The 17536-nt window shown below is 40.5% G+C and overlaps 1 protein-coding gene across 2 annotated transcripts in view; it reads right to left on the bottom strand.

Moving 5' to 3' along the window:
• p4ha2 (procollagen-proline, 2-oxoglutarate 4-dioxygenase (proline 4-hydroxylase), alpha polypeptide 2) overlaps positions 1 to 17536 on the bottom strand; it is a 42282-nt gene that overhangs the window by 5263 nt on the left and 19483 nt on the right. Inside the window, exons 6-12 of one of the 2 annotated variants that reach the window (XM_064982264.1) lie at positions 16677 to 16916; positions 13906 to 14105; positions 6802 to 6978; positions 6546 to 6616; positions 6352 to 6451; positions 5762 to 5815; positions 4358 to 4411 (exon numbers count right to left, since the gene is read on the bottom strand). In XM_064982264.1, the coding sequence (XP_064838336.1) occupies positions 4358 to 4411; positions 5762 to 5815; positions 6352 to 6451; positions 6546 to 6616; positions 6802 to 6978; positions 13906 to 14105; positions 16677 to 16916 (896 nt within the window). Of the gene's footprint in view, positions 1 to 4244; positions 4311 to 4357; positions 4412 to 5761; positions 5816 to 6351; positions 6452 to 6545; positions 6617 to 6801; positions 6979 to 13905; positions 14106 to 16676; positions 16917 to 17536 lie in introns of both variants that reach the window. The other variant, XM_064982263.1, reaches the window with a different exon arrangement.

Here is a 17536-nt window from a genome sequence, read left to right as displayed (position 1 = left end):
TCTGGGAAAAATTGTGTTTGACCAGATACAATGTTATTTCACAGTAAACAAATTGACAACAGAATTCCAGTATGCTTATAGGGAAGAACATTCAACAAGCACAGCACTTACACAAATGACTGATGATTGGCTGAGAGAAATTGATGATAAAACGATTGTGGGGGCTGTCTTGTTAGACTTCAGTGCAGCTTTTGATATTATTGATCAGAGTCTACTCTTGGAAAAATGTATGTGTTATGGCTTTACCCCCTGCTATAATGTGGCAAAAGAGTTACTTGTCTAACAGAACACAGAGGGTGTTCTTTAATGGAAGCCTATCAAACATAATCCAGTTAGAATCAGGAATTCCCCAGGGTAGCTGTTTAGGCCCCTTGCTTTTTTTACATTTTTACTAACGTCATGCCACTGAATTTGAGTAAAGCCAGAGTTTCCATGTATGTGGACGGCTCAAAACTATACACGTCAGCTACGACAGCGACTGAAATGACTGCAACACTCAACAAAGAGCTGCAGTTAGTTTCAGAGTGGGTGGCAAGGAATAAGTTAGCCCTAAATATTTCTACAACTAAAAGCATTGTATTTGGAACAAAACACTCACTAAACCCTAAACCTCAACTAAAACTTACAATAAATAGTGTGGAAATTGAGCAAGCTCAGATGACTAAACTGCTTGGCATAACACTAGATTGTAAACTGTCATGGTCAAAACATATTGATTCAGTAGTAGCTAAGATGGGGAGAAGTCTGTCTATAATAAAGTTATGCTCTGCCTTCTTAACAACACTATCAACAAGGCAGGTCCTATAGGCCCTAGTTTTGTCACTGCTGTTCAGTCGTGTGGTCAGGTGCCACAAAAAAGGACTTAGAAAAATTGCAATTGGTTCAGAACAGGGCAGCACGGCTGGACCTTGGATGTACACAGAGAACTAATATTAATTATATGCATGCCAATCTCTGGCTGAGTGGAGGAGAGATTGACTTCATCACTACTTTTATTTATGAGAGGTATTGACATGTTGAATGCACCGAGCTGTCTGTCTAAACTACTGGCACACAGCTCTGACACCCATGCATACCCCAAAAGACATGGCACAAGAGGTCTCTTCACAGTCCCCAATTCCAGAACAGACTATGGGAGGCACACAGTACTACATAGAGCCATGACTACATGGAACTCTATTCCACATCAAGTAACTGACGCAAGCAGTAAAATTAGATTTAAAGAACAGATTAATAAAACACCTTATGGTATAGCGGTGACTGTGAAGCAACACAAACATTGGCACTGACACATGCACACACACATACGATAACATACGCACTGTACATACACATGGATTTAGTAATGTAGATATGTGGTAGAGGTGGAGTAGGGGCCTGAGGGCACAGTGTGTTGTGAAATCTGTGAATGTATTGCAATGTTCTAAAATTGTATAAACTGCCTTAATTTTGCTGGACCCCAGGAAGAGTAGCTGCTGCTTTGACTAATGAGGATCCATAATAAATACAAATACAAACTCAATAACAAAAAAGAAGAATTTGTATTATTAAGCCAATATCAATGATATTAAGAATGATGGAAAAATGTTAAATTAAATGATGGGCAGAAAGATAAAATAAACTACATCTTTTATCGAATCAGATGGCTTATTTCTCACAAAACCATTGGATGTTGCCAATTAATGATCACTTAATTGGCAAAGTGGGCAAACTTAGGCAGGAAATGCGAACAGTGAGCCATCATATTCATGCATAAAACACTAATAATGAGTTTGAATTTTGTAAAGTTAGTGTGGAAAAAGTGGAAAGATTGTTAATCAATAATGAGAGACCTCCTGGCATTTACAATTTAGATGGAAAGCTACTGAGGATGGTAGCTGACTCTATAGCCACTTCCATCTGTCATATCTTTAATCTGGGCCTAGAGGAAAGTAATTGTCCTCAGTCCTGGAGGGAAGCCAAAGTAATTCCGCTACCCAAGAGTGGTAAAGCGGCCTTTACTGGTTCTAACAGCAGACCTTTAAGTTTGCTGCCAGCTCTTAACAAACTGTTGGGAAGAATTGTGTTTGACCAAATACAGACTTTCAGAATGCTTACAGAGAAGGGCACTCAACATGTACTATACTTACACAAATTACTGATGATTGTTTGAAATAAATTGATAATAAGAAGATTATGAGAGCTGTACTGTTAGATTTCAGTGCAGCCTTTGATATTATTGACCATAACCTATTGTTGAAAAAAACGTATGTGTTATGGCTTTTCAACCACTACCATATTGTGGATTCAGAGCTATCTATCTAATAGAACTCAAAGGGTTTTCTTTAATGGAAGCTTCTCTAATGCCAAACATGTAAAGTGTGGTGTACCACAGGGCAAACCTCTAGGCCCTGTACTCTTTTCTATTTTTTACTAATGATCTGCCACTGGCATTAAACAAAACATGTGTGTCCATGTATGCTGATGATTCAACCACATACACATCAGTATCCACAGCTAATGAAGTCACTGAAACCCTTAAAAAAAGAGTTGCAGTCTGTTTTGGAATTGGTGGCCAGTAATAAACTGGTCCTGAACATCTCTAAAACTAACAGCATTGCATTTGGTACAAATCATTCCCTAAGTTCTAGACCTCAGCTGAATCTGGTAATGAATGTTGTGGCTGTTGATCAAGTTGAGGATACTAAATTACTTGGCGTTACCTTAGATTGTAAACTGTCATAGTAAAAACATATAGATTCAATGGTTGTAAATATGGGGAGAGGTCTGTCCGTAATAAAGAGATGCTCTGCTTTTTTAACACCACATTCCAAAAAGCCCTGCAGTCCTTTTGTCTTATCTTCATTATTGTCCAGTCGTGTGGTCGAGTGCTGCAAGGAAAGACATAATAAAGCTGCAGTTGGCCCAGAACAGAGCTGCACGTCTTGCTCTTCATTGTAATCAGAGGGTTGATATAAATAATATATTTGTCAGTCTTTCTTGGCTAAGAGTTGAGGAGAGATTGACTGCATCACTTTATCATTTTATTAGAAACATTGTTGAAATTCCCAAATTGTTTGCATAGTCAACTTACACACAGCTCTGACACACACACTTACCCCACCAGACATGCCACCAGGGGTCTTTTCACAGTCCTCAAATCCAGGACAAATTCAAGAAAGTGTACAGTATTATATAGAGCCCTTATTGTATGGAACTCTGTTCCATCTCATATTTCTCAAATAAACAGAAAACCTGGTTTCAAAAAACAGATAAATTAACACCTCGTGGCACAATGCCTCTCCCTTATTTGACCTAGATAGTTTGTGTATGTATTGGTATTGATATGTAGGCTACATGTGTCTTTAAAAAAAACAACGTTTAATTGATGTAGTTCTGTCCTTGAGCTGTTCTTGTCTATTAGCGTTCTTTATTATGTAATGTTTCATGTTTTGTGTGGACCCCAAGAAGAGTAGCTGCTGCTTTTTGGGACATCATCTCTGTGTTTTAATGGACACCACCATGATAGCCCTAACTCAAACCAGCAGTTATAGCAAGATCAAGTATGATGACCACCACAACTCTGATCAGTTTCTATACTACGGTATAGTTGGCTGTGATAGTCTGGCTATAATGTGATGGTGTGGGTATAAACAGCCTGAGTAGGCCTATAACTCCATTCCTATTATTTTCAGAGTTTAGAGAAAATAACTATTATCAGGCTGGTTAATGCGATGCATGTCTGTTGAATTTGAAAAAAATACACCCCCACTCAGTTCCGCCCCACTTACTCAGCCTGTCAGGAGTCATTGCGTCCGTGGCATGCTGTATACTTTTTACTAACCGGTACGTGATAAATAGTAGGCGACGACGAGTACATAGTATGCAGTTTAAGTATGTAGCACACTAGTATGTGTATTCGGACACGGCCAGTGATTTTATGAGTATGCAGTAACATTGATTGACATTCCATGTTTCTCAACCATTTGGCAATCAATTGAAGTCCAATATTGAAATGGAGGTCATGGACCTGCGAAAAACAATTTTGCAAAACAGAGAGCCACAAAGAAGAATCTAATGGCTCTATTCAATCTGTTAAGGTAATTGCCGATTGAGACGACATATGCAGCATTCAACGTGAATGCAGACTCCGCTAAAGCGGGAACATTGCCTTTAAATTTCAATCACGCTGTAATGTTGAATAGAGCCCTAAATCATTAGCTGCTACTGTAAGTTGACAGCAGCAACTGGATTCTCATACTTACATAATTTAAAAAAGTAGCCACACGATTTCCAGTGCCTAATGTTTTGAAAGCATCAGGTTCCTCTTTCTATGAAGTAAAACACAAGTTGAATACACACAGGGACATGTACTTACGTAGTTCAGGAAGGTAGCAAGTCTATTTCCATCGACCATGATGTCCTGAGGACGCTGCAACAAATGTTTATAACTTTTAACCCAGACTAAAATGTCTCTAGGATCCCGCCATTAAAGAAATCCTTTGTGACCAAATTGATTGTTAATATATGTTTGACTTAATTTAGTTATTGAAAATCATTGGGATAAATTGACTAATTTCACAAAAATATGAGCAACAATTGAATATTTAGTATATTAAATATAATCTAATATTGAATCTTTTGATTATAGATTAGATTCAGTGGATATATTTTCATGTAGTCCAATTGATACAGTACGTTGTGCACTTCAACTGGGTGCCGCTAAGAATCAGTAGAGCCACTGTCTACCACTGGGTTGAGGACCTGAGCATCTTGCGTGCAGTCTGAAATCTTCCTGAATCTTCCGGAAGAAACATACTCACTGAATATAAAACCTGAGGTCCCCAAGGCTCAAAATGCAATCTTCATCATGCTGTGATCTGCATGCCAACAACTTCAAACCAGCTTCTGACGTTGTGTTGAATGTCTTTTTTTTTTGCATGATTCACTATTTCTTCTCAAGTAAATTGAACTTGAGAACTTTTGGTGTGCACGTGTATTTGTTTACACATGTATTTGTCTAAACTTAAATTGAGATTTTTCACTTCAAAGTAAACAATTACCTGGACTAAATGTTACAAAATTCAAATGAATTTGGTTGGAGGTAAGGATTCTTGTTTATGATGTCGTTTATTTCACCTGTGGTCGGTTGCAGGTGCCTACAGGGTAAAAATAGCCATTCAACCAGTTTTGAATAGAGAAAACAGAACATTCTTCTCCGTTGCAATCCATTGTAAAATGCAAGGCTGCCAATATATCTATACATACTGTTCCTAACTATTCTTACTCTACTAGGAATATGCCCTCTGAGTTATTCTCCTTCTAGGAATATGCCCGTGGTTGAACTGTCATCTAGGTCTCCTTTGGCAATCTGCCATTTAAGAATTCAGGGCCCCTCTTGGATACACACCACTCTATCACTACAAATTACACTGTATTCCCTTTACTCTATAGTGCACTACTTAAGGAATAGGTTGCCGTTTGGGAAGCAGACTCTAGCAGTCGGTGAGAGCCAGAATCCCCCTAATTTTACAGGTCCACATTGACCTTTGACACTGTCTTGCATGTTGACAGCCAAATGTGCAGCTCTAATTTATTTTTAGGTCAACATATATTGTCATTGTAATGGAGAAAAACAACATAAGCAAGTGGCGTGTGGCTACACGTGTGAAAACGTACTTCTCTATAGATCACAGCAGGATAAACGACTACATGACTGTTGCATCCCTTCCCAGATGCAACAGATAGCACACTTTGGTCCCCGTCTAGAGGTTACCCTTACCCTGGAGAAATCAAAATGTGGCTCGTATTGTCCTCCGACCCCATAGTTAGCAATCTGTTTAGTGAGACAAAGAGTAGAAGCTAAGTTATTGGACAACCTCTGGGCCTCATTTTTCAGAAGTTAACTGATCGGATTTCTTGAATCGGATAGGATTAAAGTCGGAGAAATATAATTAACAGAACGGGCGTCCCCATTTAAGTCAATGATACGCCTGTTCTATTCATTCTATTTCTATGCATTTAATCAAATCCGATTGCCGAAATCCGATCAGATAACTTTTGAAGCCTGAAGTTTACAACGACTCACACAAAACTGGATGACTGTTAAATGATCAGCTAAATTTCAAAGTGAAGAGGGGTATTCTAACATGATGCCCAATGTTGATATGAGTGTAACAGGTAAACTACAGTATACCCCTGTCTAACACGACTATATGTATAGTTATCTATGTCTACCAGGTAGGCTCATCGCCGCAGGAAGTAGGGGTGCTGAGGGGATTGCAGCACCATCTGATAAATTGAAATTAACGCCCCAGCCCCCCCCTCCCACGGCCATGGGTAGACTGTATGTATTATGTATGTGATCGGTACCTGGAGGAGTTCGGCAGTCTGCGTTGTCAGACCTGTGATGTCCTCTATCCTTTGGTTGACGCGTTCAATAACAGGGTCCTCTTCCCCCTCCAGCCACGCACTGAAGGACAAGACATCCACTGACTGAACCCAACAACATGACTCATTCACCCAGAGATGAGTCATGACTAAACATGATCTACATAATGACTCACCTTTTGGATACCCTGTAGTTTGCTGTGGTCAGAATGCCTGTTATGGGGTCTCTAACAGTAGCTCTTGCAAGCTATACAAAGACATACAGTATAAATTAATATTGACACCATAGTGTGTTTCTAAGACATTCTCTCTCTTATGATAAGATGTTTCAATACTACCACTGAGACATGCGGTATAGTATTCCATCTACTAACAAAGACAATCTAATGTTATAGTGGAACTGGAACTGGCCCAGTTTGCTGCTCCTCTCACCCTGGGCTTGGCCAGCTCCTTGATCTTCTCTATCTCCTGGTCTGACAGAGCGTTGAGGTAGCGGACGATGTGTGGGCTGTCCCACTCATCCTCCTCCTTCATGGGCTGGAGCAGTAGACGTGGGTTCCTGTTCCCGTCATGGTAGCGGCAGTACAGCCGGCTGCGCCTCTCAGTGGTCTGGATGGGGTGGAGGGTGGAATGGGTTGGGAGTGTGAGTTAAAGTGGAATTCACATCTCCTCTCCAAAACTCTTAAGTTACCTCACATCTCCTCTCCAGTGCTTAATTTGTAAATTGGGAGGTGCCGGAACGAAAAGGGAGCTAAGAGGGGTGTGACCTGAGGGGTTCTGAGGTACCAGAACACCAGGAAAAAAAACAACTTTATAATAAAACAATGCATGCATATCATCGCTCTTGCGTGTTGGCATAGAGCAGTAGAGTGGAGGCACTTTTTTACACATGGGGGGTAAGCCTAGAGTCTGAGAAAAACTGGGCCATTTATGAATGCATTTCATACAATTCTACAAATTTTAGATAATTGGAAACTTTAGCTGAATCTTTTTTAATACATCACATATGATTGAAATGACAGGGTACTTTCACACTGACAAACTGAGAATCAGAGATCAATAAAAAACGTCCTTGTCTTGAATCCATCTGTAGCCTAGACCTAGGTGTGTGGAGACACACATAATGTACAATATGAGGAGGAAATTATAGTCCTAAAAAAGCTCTCCAGTTTCACTGACTCACCGAATGATGTGTAGCTCACTCACCGGCGATGGCCGATGCGCTCGTGCCAAAAGCTTATATCACTCTTGTTTAACTTTCTAAAACAATTCTCTTCACTCAATAGGCCTATTTGGAAGTTGATAACTATTTGGCAGCCTACAGTCAGATTCGTCATCTCTTTTCAGCAGGAACCATTTGCTTTCCAACTTGTGTTTTTCCCGCGATTGTATTCTAAATATTGCGAAAGGCTTGTTTTGGCGGCTGTATGCTGTTCACTGAAATGTGCATTCCTGACTGTAGGCATGCCTTGTGATTGGGCTACACACAATCCACAGATTTTCAAAAAAATAAAAAATGTTTTATTGCCTATTTTTTTACAAGCTATTGTTGATCCTCTGTGGCTAAATTATAGGTCTGCTCCTGGTGCAGTATTCTGAATTATTTAATTTATTTCTGAACAGACAGCAGTAATTCTATAACTTTGGCAAATGTATTTCAATGTATCAGGGGTGCTGAAGCACCTCCAGCCAGTGGTGTAAAGTACTGAAGTAAAAATACTTTAAAGTATGACTAAAGTAGTTTTTTTGGGTATCTGTACTTTACTTTATTATTTCCCTTCTTTACAAATTTTACATCACTACAATCCTAAAGAGAACAATGTACTTTTTACTCCATACATTTTCCCAGACACGCAAAAGTATTTTTTACATTTGAATGCTTAGCAGAACAGGAAAATGGTCCAATTCACACACTTATCAAGCGAACATCCCTGGTCCTTCCTATTGCTTCTGATCTGGTGGATTCACTAAACACTCTATGTTTGTAAATGATGTCGAAGTGTTGGAGTGTGGCCCTGGCTATCCCTAAATAAAAAAGAAAATGATGTCGTCTGTTTTGCTTAAGGAATTTGAAATGATTTATACTTTTACTTTTGATACTTAAGTATATTTAAAACCAAATACTTTTAGACTTTTACTAAAGTAGTATTTTACTGGTTGACTCACTTTTACTTGAGTCATTTTCTATGAAGGGATCTAAACTTTTACAAGTATGACAATTGGGTACTTTTTACACGACTGACTCCAGCAACTACAGTGGCTTGTGAAAGTATTCATCCCCCCTTGGCATTTTTCCTACTATGTTGCCTTACAACCTGAAATTAAAATTGATTTTTGGGGGGTTTGTATCATTTGATTTACACAACATGCCTACCACTTTGAAGATGCAAAATATTTTTTATTGTGATATAAACAGAAAACTTGAGTGTGCATAACTATTCACCCCCCTCAAAGTCAACACTTTGTGGAGCCACCTTTTGCAGCAATTACAGCTGCAATTCTCTTGGGGTATGTCTCTATAAGCTTGGCACATCTACCCACTGGGATTTTTTCCCATTCTTCAAGGGAAAACTGCTCCAGCTCCTTCAAGTTGGATGGGTTCTGCTGGTTTACAGCAATATTTAAGTCATACCATAGATTCTCAATTGGATTTAGGTCTGGCCGTTGACTAGGTCATTCCAAGACATTTAAATGTGTCCCCTTAAATCATGTGTGTGTTGCTTTAGCAGTATGCTTCGGATCAATGTCCTGCTGGAAGGTGAACCTCCGTCCCAGTATCAAATCTCTGGAAGACTGAAACAGGTTTCCCTCAAGAAGTTCCCTGTATTTAGCGCCTTCCATCATTCCTTCAATTCTGACCAGTTTCCCAGTCCCTACCGATAAAAAACATCCGACAGCATGATGCTTCCCCCACCATGCTTCACTGTAGGGATTGTATTCTCGGGATGATGAGAGTTGTTGGGTTTGCGCCAGACCTTGCGTTTCCTTCAAGGCCCTTAAAGCTTCATTTAAGTCTCATCTGACCAGATGGTCATATGTTTGGGAAGTTTGCCACATGCCTTTTGGCAAACATCCAAATGTGTTTGCTTATTTTTTTCTTTAAGCAATGGCTTTTTTTCTGGCCACTCTTCTGTAAAAGCCCAGCTCTGTGGAGTGTACAGCATAAAGTGGTCCTATGGACAGATACTCCAATCCCCGCTATGGAGCTTTGCAGCTCCTTCAGGGTTATCTTTGGTCTCTTTGTTTCCTCTCTGATTAATGCCCTCCTTGCTTGGTCTGTGAGTTTTGGTGTGCAGCCCTCTTTTGACAGGTTTTTTTTGTGGTGCCATATTCTTTCCATTTTTAATAATGGATTTAATGGTGCTCTGTGGGATGTTCAAAGTTTCTGATCTTTTTTTATAACCCAACCCTCTGATCTGTATTTCTCCACAACTTTGTCCCTGACATGTTTGGAGAGCTCCTTGGTCTTCATGGTGCCGCTTGCTTGGTGGTGCCCCTTGCTTAGTGGTGTTGCAGACTCTGGGGCCTTTCAGAACAGGTGTATATATACTGAGATCATGTGACAGATCGTACACAGGTGGACTTTATTTAACTAATTATGTGACTTCTGACAGTAATTGGTTGCACCAGATCTTATTTGGGGGCTTCATAGGAAAGTGGGTAAATACATATGCACGCACCACTATTCCGTTTAGAATAGAAGTTATTTTTTAAATTCCACTTCCCCAATTTGGACTATTTTGTGTATTTCCATTACATGAAATCCTAAAAAAAAAAAAAAAAAAATTACAGGTTGTAATGCAACAAAATAGGAAAAACGCCAAGAGGGATGAAAACTTTTTCAAGGCACTGTATGTTTCTACTTGTATTTGCATTTATTATGGTTCCCATTAGCTGTTGCCAAAGCAACAGCTACTCTTCCTGGGGTCCAGCAAAATGAAGGCACTTTATACAATTTTACAAAATATTACAATACATTTACAGATTTCACAACACACTGTGTGCCCTCGGGCCCCTACTGGACCACATATCTACAGTACTAAATTCATGTGTATGTATAGTGTGTATGTTATTGTGTATGTTATTGTGTGTGTGTGTGTGTGTGTGTGTGTGTGTGTGTGTGTGTGTGTGTGTGTGTGTGTGTGTGTGTGTGTGTGTGTGTGTGTGTGTGTGTGTGTGTGTGTGTGTGTGTGTGTGTGTGTGTGTGTGCATGTGTCTGTGCCAATGTGTGTGTTGTGTCACAGTCCCCGCTGTTCCAGAAGGTGTTTTTCAAATCTGTTTTTTAAATCTAATTTTACTGCTGGCATGAATTACTTGATGTGGAATAGAGTTCCATGTAGTCATGGCTCTATGTAGTACTGTGTGCCTCCCATAGTCTGTTCTGGACTTGGGGACTGTAAAGAGATCTCTGGTGGCATGTCTTTTGGGGAATGCAGGGGTGTCAGAGCTGTGTGCCAGTAGTTTAGACAGACAGCTCGGTGCATTCAACATGTCAATACCTCTCATAAATAAAAGTAGTGATGAAGTCAATCCCTACTTCACTTTCAGCCAAGAGAGATTGACATGCATATTATTAATATTAGCTCTCTGTGTACATCCAAGGTCCAGCTGTGCTGCCCTGTTCTGAGACAATTGCAAGTCCTTTTTTTGTGGCACCTGACCACACGACTGAACAATAGCCAAGGTTTGACAAAACTAGGGCCTGTAGGACCTGCCTTGTTGATAGTGTTGTTAAGAAGGCAGAGTATCGCTTTATTAAAAACAGACTTCTCCCCATCTCAGCTTTTACTGCATCAATATGTTTTGGCCATGACAGTTTACAATCTAGTGTTACTCCAAGCAGTTTAGTCATCTCAACTTGCACAATTTCCACATTATTTATTCCGAGATTTAGTTGAGGTTTAGGGTTTAGTGAGTGTTTGTTCCAAATACAATGCTTTTAGTTTTAGAAATATTTAGGGCTAACTTATTCCTTGCCACCCACTCTGAAACTAACTGCAGCTCTTTGTTGAGTGTTGCAGTCATTTCAGTCGCTGTAGTAACTGATGTGTATAGCGTTGAGTCATCCGCATACAGTGCCTTGCGAAAGTATTCGGCCCCCTTGAACTTTGCGACCTTTTGCCACATTTCAGGCTTCAAACATAAAGATATAAAACTGTATTTTTTTGTGAAGAATCAACAACAAGTGGGACACAATCATGAAGTGGAACGACATTTATTGGATATTTCAAACATTTTTAACAAATCAAAAACTGAAAAATTGGGCATGCAAAATGATTCAGCCCCTTTACTTTCAGTGCAGCAAACTCTCTCCAGGATCTCTGAATGATCCAATGTTGACCTAAATGACTAATGATGATAAATACAATCCACCTGTGTGTAATCAAGTCTCCGTATAAATGCACCTGCACTGTGATAGTCTCAGAGGTCCGTTTAAAGAGCAGAGAGCATCATGAAGAACAAGGAACACACCAGGCAGGTCCGAGATACTGTTGTGAAGAAGTTTAAAGCCGGATTTGGATACAAAAAGATTTCCCAAGCTTTAAACATCCCAAGGAGCACTGTGCAAGCGATAATATTGAAATGGAAGGAGTATCAGACCACTGCAAATCTACCAAGACCTGGCCGTCCCTCTAAACCTTCAGCTCAAACAAGGAGAAGACTGATCAGAGATGCAGCCAAGAGGCCCATGATCACTCTGGATGAACTGCAGAGATCTACAGCTGAGGTGGGAGACTCTGTCCATAGGACAACAATCAGTCGTATATTGCACAAATCTGGCCTTTATGGAAGAGTGGCAAGAAGAATGCCAATTCTTAAAGATATCCATAAAAAGTGTTGTTTAAAGTTTGCCACAAGCCACCTGGGAGACACACCAAACATGTGGAAGAAGGTGCTCTGGTCAGATGAAACCAAAATTGAACTTTTTGGCAACAATGCAAAACGTTATGTTTGGCGTAAAAGCAACACAGCTCATCACCCTGACCACACCATCCCCACTGTCAAACATGGTGGTGGCAGCATCATGGTTTGGGCCTGCTTTTCTTCAGCAGGGACAGGGAAGATGGTTAAAATTGATGGGAAGATGGATGGAGCCAAATACAGGACCATTCTGGAAGAAAACCTGATGGAGTCTGCAAAATACCTGAGACTGGGACGGAGATTTGTCTTCCAACAAGACAATGATCCAAAACATAAATCAAAATCTACAATGTAATGGTTCAAAAATAAACATATCCAGGTGTTAGAATGGCCAAGTCAAAGTCCAGACCTGAATCCAATCGAGAATCTGTGGAAAGAACTGAAAACTGCTATTCACAAATCCTCTCCATCCAACCTCACTGAGCTCGAGCTGTTTTGCAAGGAGGAATGGGAAAAAATTTCAATCTCTCGATGTGCAAAACTGATAGAGACATACCCCAATCGACTTACAGCTGTAATCGCAGCAAAAGGTGGCGCTACAAAGTATTAACTTAATTAAGGGGGCTGAATAATTTTGCACGCCCAGTTTTTCAGTTTTTGATTTGTTAAAAAAGTTTGAAATATCCAATAAATTGTCGTTCCACTTCATGATTGTGTCCCACTTGTTGTTGATTCTTCACAAAAAAATTCAGTTTTATATCTTTATGTTTGAAGCCTGAAATGTGGCAAAAGGTTGCAAAGTTCAAGGGGGCCGAATACTTTCGCAAGGCACTGTACATAGACACTCTGGCTTTAAAGTTAGTGGTATGTCATTAGTAAAAAAATTAAAAAGCAAGGGGCCTAAACAGCTAACCTGGGGAATTCTTGATTCTCACTGGATTATATTTGAGAGGCTTCCATTAAAGAACACCCTCTGTGTTCTGTTAGACAAGTAACTCTTTATCCACATTATAGCATGGGGTGTAAAGCCATAACACACACGTTTTTACATCAGCACTGTGAAATAGCATTGTATCTAGTCAATCACGGGTTTACTAAGGGTTGATGAAGATGCAAAGGTGGAGAGATGAATGTTGCAGGCTCATGTCTATCAGAGCTGAGAGATATCATAGAAAGGGAATCTCATTCCAGTTCTGTGAGAGATACAGGCGCAAGCTTCTCTTACCACAGCAACGGTCACGCGTTGGTCTATAAGCTACAATGTTACTCAAACCATAAACCCGGGCCGGCCCAACACGTATCAATTCTTAGAATATCAGGTACGTTTTCACATTATGTTTTTTAGGGGACAGGATAATTAAAGAGGAGGTAAATTGAATTAACCCTGATTGCTTTTTTGGAAATTTGTACATTGCACATAGTGAAAATTATTTTTCATACCACGAGAGGTACCGGGTCCTGGAAAATGGGTTCCGGAACAAAACAGTCCGGCAGGATCCAGCTCAAATTAAGCACTAATCCCTCATTCATGTCACCACTCTGACCGTTTATTCATCATGGGCCTCTCTCCAGATTGACATTATCGAGGCATAGCCATACAGATTGTAAATCTAACTTTTGGCCATTACCCCTAATCAACTTTCATAGAAGTGTCTTAGACAATCTGTCTCTTACCATTTTGACTCCCTCTCCCCTGCACAGGGCCTCGTAGATCTCCCTTTCAGGCAGGTAGTCTTTGGGTCTGTTGTAGGTCCCCAGCTGGATGGGCTCCTCGGTGGCTGGCTCCTGGCCCTCCTGGTTCAGCTCGTTCAGCTGCTTGGACAGCAGCTTCTCAAAGTAACGCAGGTTTCCTCCTGCCCTCTGGTGGCTAGAGTCTGTAAGGACACCACGGGTCATGCAGTTACGCAGAGTAACAGGACATGGGGAATATGAGGGAAATATATTAGAGTCAGCATTAATTAATTGTGTGATTGCACAATTCGACAATGTGTAACTCTTATCACTGGTTTGAGTGAATAACAACTGTCTCTCTCTACATGCTACTAAAACATGTATTTTTTACATTTTATTTTCAAGGATAAAAACACTTGCATTGAATGTCTGAAATAAGATGCCCTCTTGTGGTCTTTAGAGTCAGTCAACTGCAGTTATTTCATAATTGCCATTACGTGTTATGAGATGAGGGGCAATACTAGGGATTATATGGCAACATTGCATTCAGTTAAAGTGCATTCGGAAAGTATTCAGACCCCTTGACTTTTTCCATTTTGTTACATTACAGCCTTATTCTAAAATTAATTGAATTGTTTTTTCCTCATCAATACAGCATAATGACAAAGCAAAAAAAACTGAAATATCACATTTACTTAAGTATTCAGACCCTTTACTCAGTAAAGACCCTTTACTCAGTACTTGTCTTGGCTATGCGCTTAGGGTCGTTCTCCTGTTGGAAGATTAACCTTCACCCCCCAGTCTGAGGTCCTGAGCACTCTGGAATGGGTTTTCATCAAGGATCTCTCTGTACTCTACTCCGTTCATCTTTCCTTACTAGTCTCCTAGTCCCTGTCACTGAAAAACATCCCCACAGCATGATGCTGCCACCACCATGTTTCACCATAGGGATGGTGCCAGGTTTCCTCCAGACATGACACTTGGCATTCAGGCCAAAGAGTTCAATCTTGGTTTCATCAGACCAGAGAATCTTGTTTCTCATGGTCTGAGAGTCGTTTAGGTGCCTTTTGCGGGCTGTCATGTGCCTTTTACTGAGGAGTGGCTTCCGTCTGGCAACTCTACCATAAAGACCTGATTGGTAGAGTGCTACAGAGATGATTGTCCTTCTGAAAAGTTCTACCATCTCCACAGAGGAACTCTGGAGCTCTGTCAGAGTGATCATCGGGTTCTTGGTCACCTCCCTGATCAAGGCCCTTCTCCCCCAATTGGTCATTTTGGCCGGGCGGCTAGCTCTAGGAAGAATCTTAGTGGTTTCAAACTTCTTCCATTTAAGAATGATGGAGGCCACTGTGTTCTTGGGGACCTTCAATACTGCAGAAATGTTTTGGTACCCTTCCCCAGATCTGTGCCTCGACACAATCCATTCTCGGAGCTCTACGGACAATTCCTTTGACTTGGTTTTTGCTCTGACATGCACTTTTAACTGTGGGACCTTACATAGACAGTTGTGTGTCTTTCCAAATCATGTCCAATCAATTGAATAGGTGGACTCCAATCAAGTTGTAGAAACATCTCAAGGATTATCAATGGAAACAGGATCATCCTGAGCTCAATTTCCAGTCTCATAGAAAAGCGTCTGAATACTTATGCAAATAAGGTATTTCTGTTTTTTTTGCAAACATTAAAAAAAACTGTTTTTGATTTGTCATTATGGGGTATTTGTCACGACTTCCGCTGAAGTTGGCCCCTCTCCTTGTTCGGGTGGCGTTCGGCGGTCGACGTCACCGGTCTTCTAGCTGGTCTTCTCCTGTGCCTGACTTCTCTGCCTCCAGTATGCACCCCATACAGTATTGTGTGTAGATTGATGAGGGAAAAAAATTTTTGAATCAATTTTAGAATAAGGCTGTAACGTAACAAAATGTGGAGAAAGTCAAGGAGTCTGAATACTTTCCGAATGCACTGTATTTTAGTTGGGTCAGTTACAGTTACCTTGACAAAAACAATCTACTGACAACTCCCTAGTACTGTATTTCCCTTAATATACTTCAAACGCTTTAAAGGGTTAAAAGTAGCACTTTTCCAGCCACTTATCCTGCCCTTTTCCTGCCACAAACACAAAAAAAACATACCAAAACTAGGAAAAACTACCCGGCAATATGTTATTCTAGCTAACTACAGTAGCTAATGTTACTCTTTTAAATCTGATTCTTTCCTTGGTAAATATGGCAGCGCTGGTAGATTTTCCAAGCTGTTCGCCTTTGGGTTTGGTCCACTTAACTTCACATTCAAACAAAGCAACCAGATCGCCATAATTGCAGCCTTCAGCACACAACATCACTGATGCAGTTCAAAATAGTAAACCATTACCACTCTCTTGGTTCCACCCTGGAACTATGGAAGATGTATATGAGAGTTGGGAAGATGGTGATTATGTGAGAATGCATGAGAATATTAGATTATGTGAGGAATCTGTGTGAGAGAGTGAGAGTATAAGAGATTGAGATAGTGAGAATGTGTGAGGGAGAGTGAGAGTATAAGTAATTGAGATAGTGAGAAATTGTAACAGAGAGTGAGAGTATAAGAGATTGAGATAGTGACATTGTGTGAGAGAGAGTAAGATAATAAGAGATTGAGATAGTGAGAGTATAAGAGGTTGAGATTGAGAAAGTGAGAGAGAAAGATGTCTCTCGTGTTCTCAAACACCCCTAAAAATAAGCTCCTGGATATTAAACAAGTTCTGAAGATGTTTCAGTGGTATGTCGCGTGTGTCCTACCGATGGCCACTAGGCGGCGTGTCAACTCGATGGCGCGGGGCAGGTCTCCCATCTGGTAGACGGAGTAGCTGAGATAGTCCAGGACATCGGCCTTGGACACCACGTGCTCCTCCTCTGCATCCATCTGCCTGAGGGCCTGCTGCATCCACAGCACCGCGTGGTAGTAGTCTGCATCGTTGTACGCCGTCTTCCCCATGTCGTAACAGTCATCCACTGTCAGGATGGCGTTGTGGTGCATCCCTGCAGTTATAGTATAGTATAGTTAGGGTTGCAAAATTACAGTAACTTTCCCAAAATTACCAGGTTTTCCAGAATTCCCAGTTGGAAGATTCCTGGAATCCGGAGGGAATTCGCAGGAAATCCGTGAATCCTCCAAACAGGATTTCTGCAAAGTATTGGAATTTGGGGAAATGTTGCCACCCTTAGTATAGTGTAGTACAGTATAGTATTAATGCACCATTCTGTTCTTAGCACTTCATAACAACTTCCATGAATAAGACTATCTATAACCAGTTAATGAACTGTTTATGAGGTTTACTAAATAAAATTGCTCCATAAATACATAATGGTGCTGTGATACTGTAGATTATGTTTCTATTGCAACAATAAGAGGAGAATATCAAAACACTTTGCTTTTTATCCTTTTTCTGACAGAGTTGTCAGACTTGGTGGTGTAGAATACTAAGAAAGGATGCACATTTGTCGTAAAACAAATATACACAGTGAATGTGTGGCCAAAGCATCTGCTCTTGGTGTCAAGGCTGTTCTGTTTTAGCTTGCATTTCTGGAGAGGTTAGAGATCTGTCTGGAAGAAATAGAAACCACTCTGCAGTAGCACTTAGCTTGTTCGAAGCGTTCTG

Source organism: Oncorhynchus masou, chromosome 12 (genome assembly GCF_036934945.1).
Source record: "Oncorhynchus masou masou isolate Uvic2021 chromosome 12, UVic_Omas_1.1, whole genome shotgun sequence".
Classification (NCBI taxonomy): domain Eukaryota; kingdom Metazoa; phylum Chordata; class Actinopteri; order Salmoniformes; family Salmonidae; genus Oncorhynchus; species Oncorhynchus masou.
This window is presented reverse-complemented; position numbering and strand designations above follow the sequence as displayed.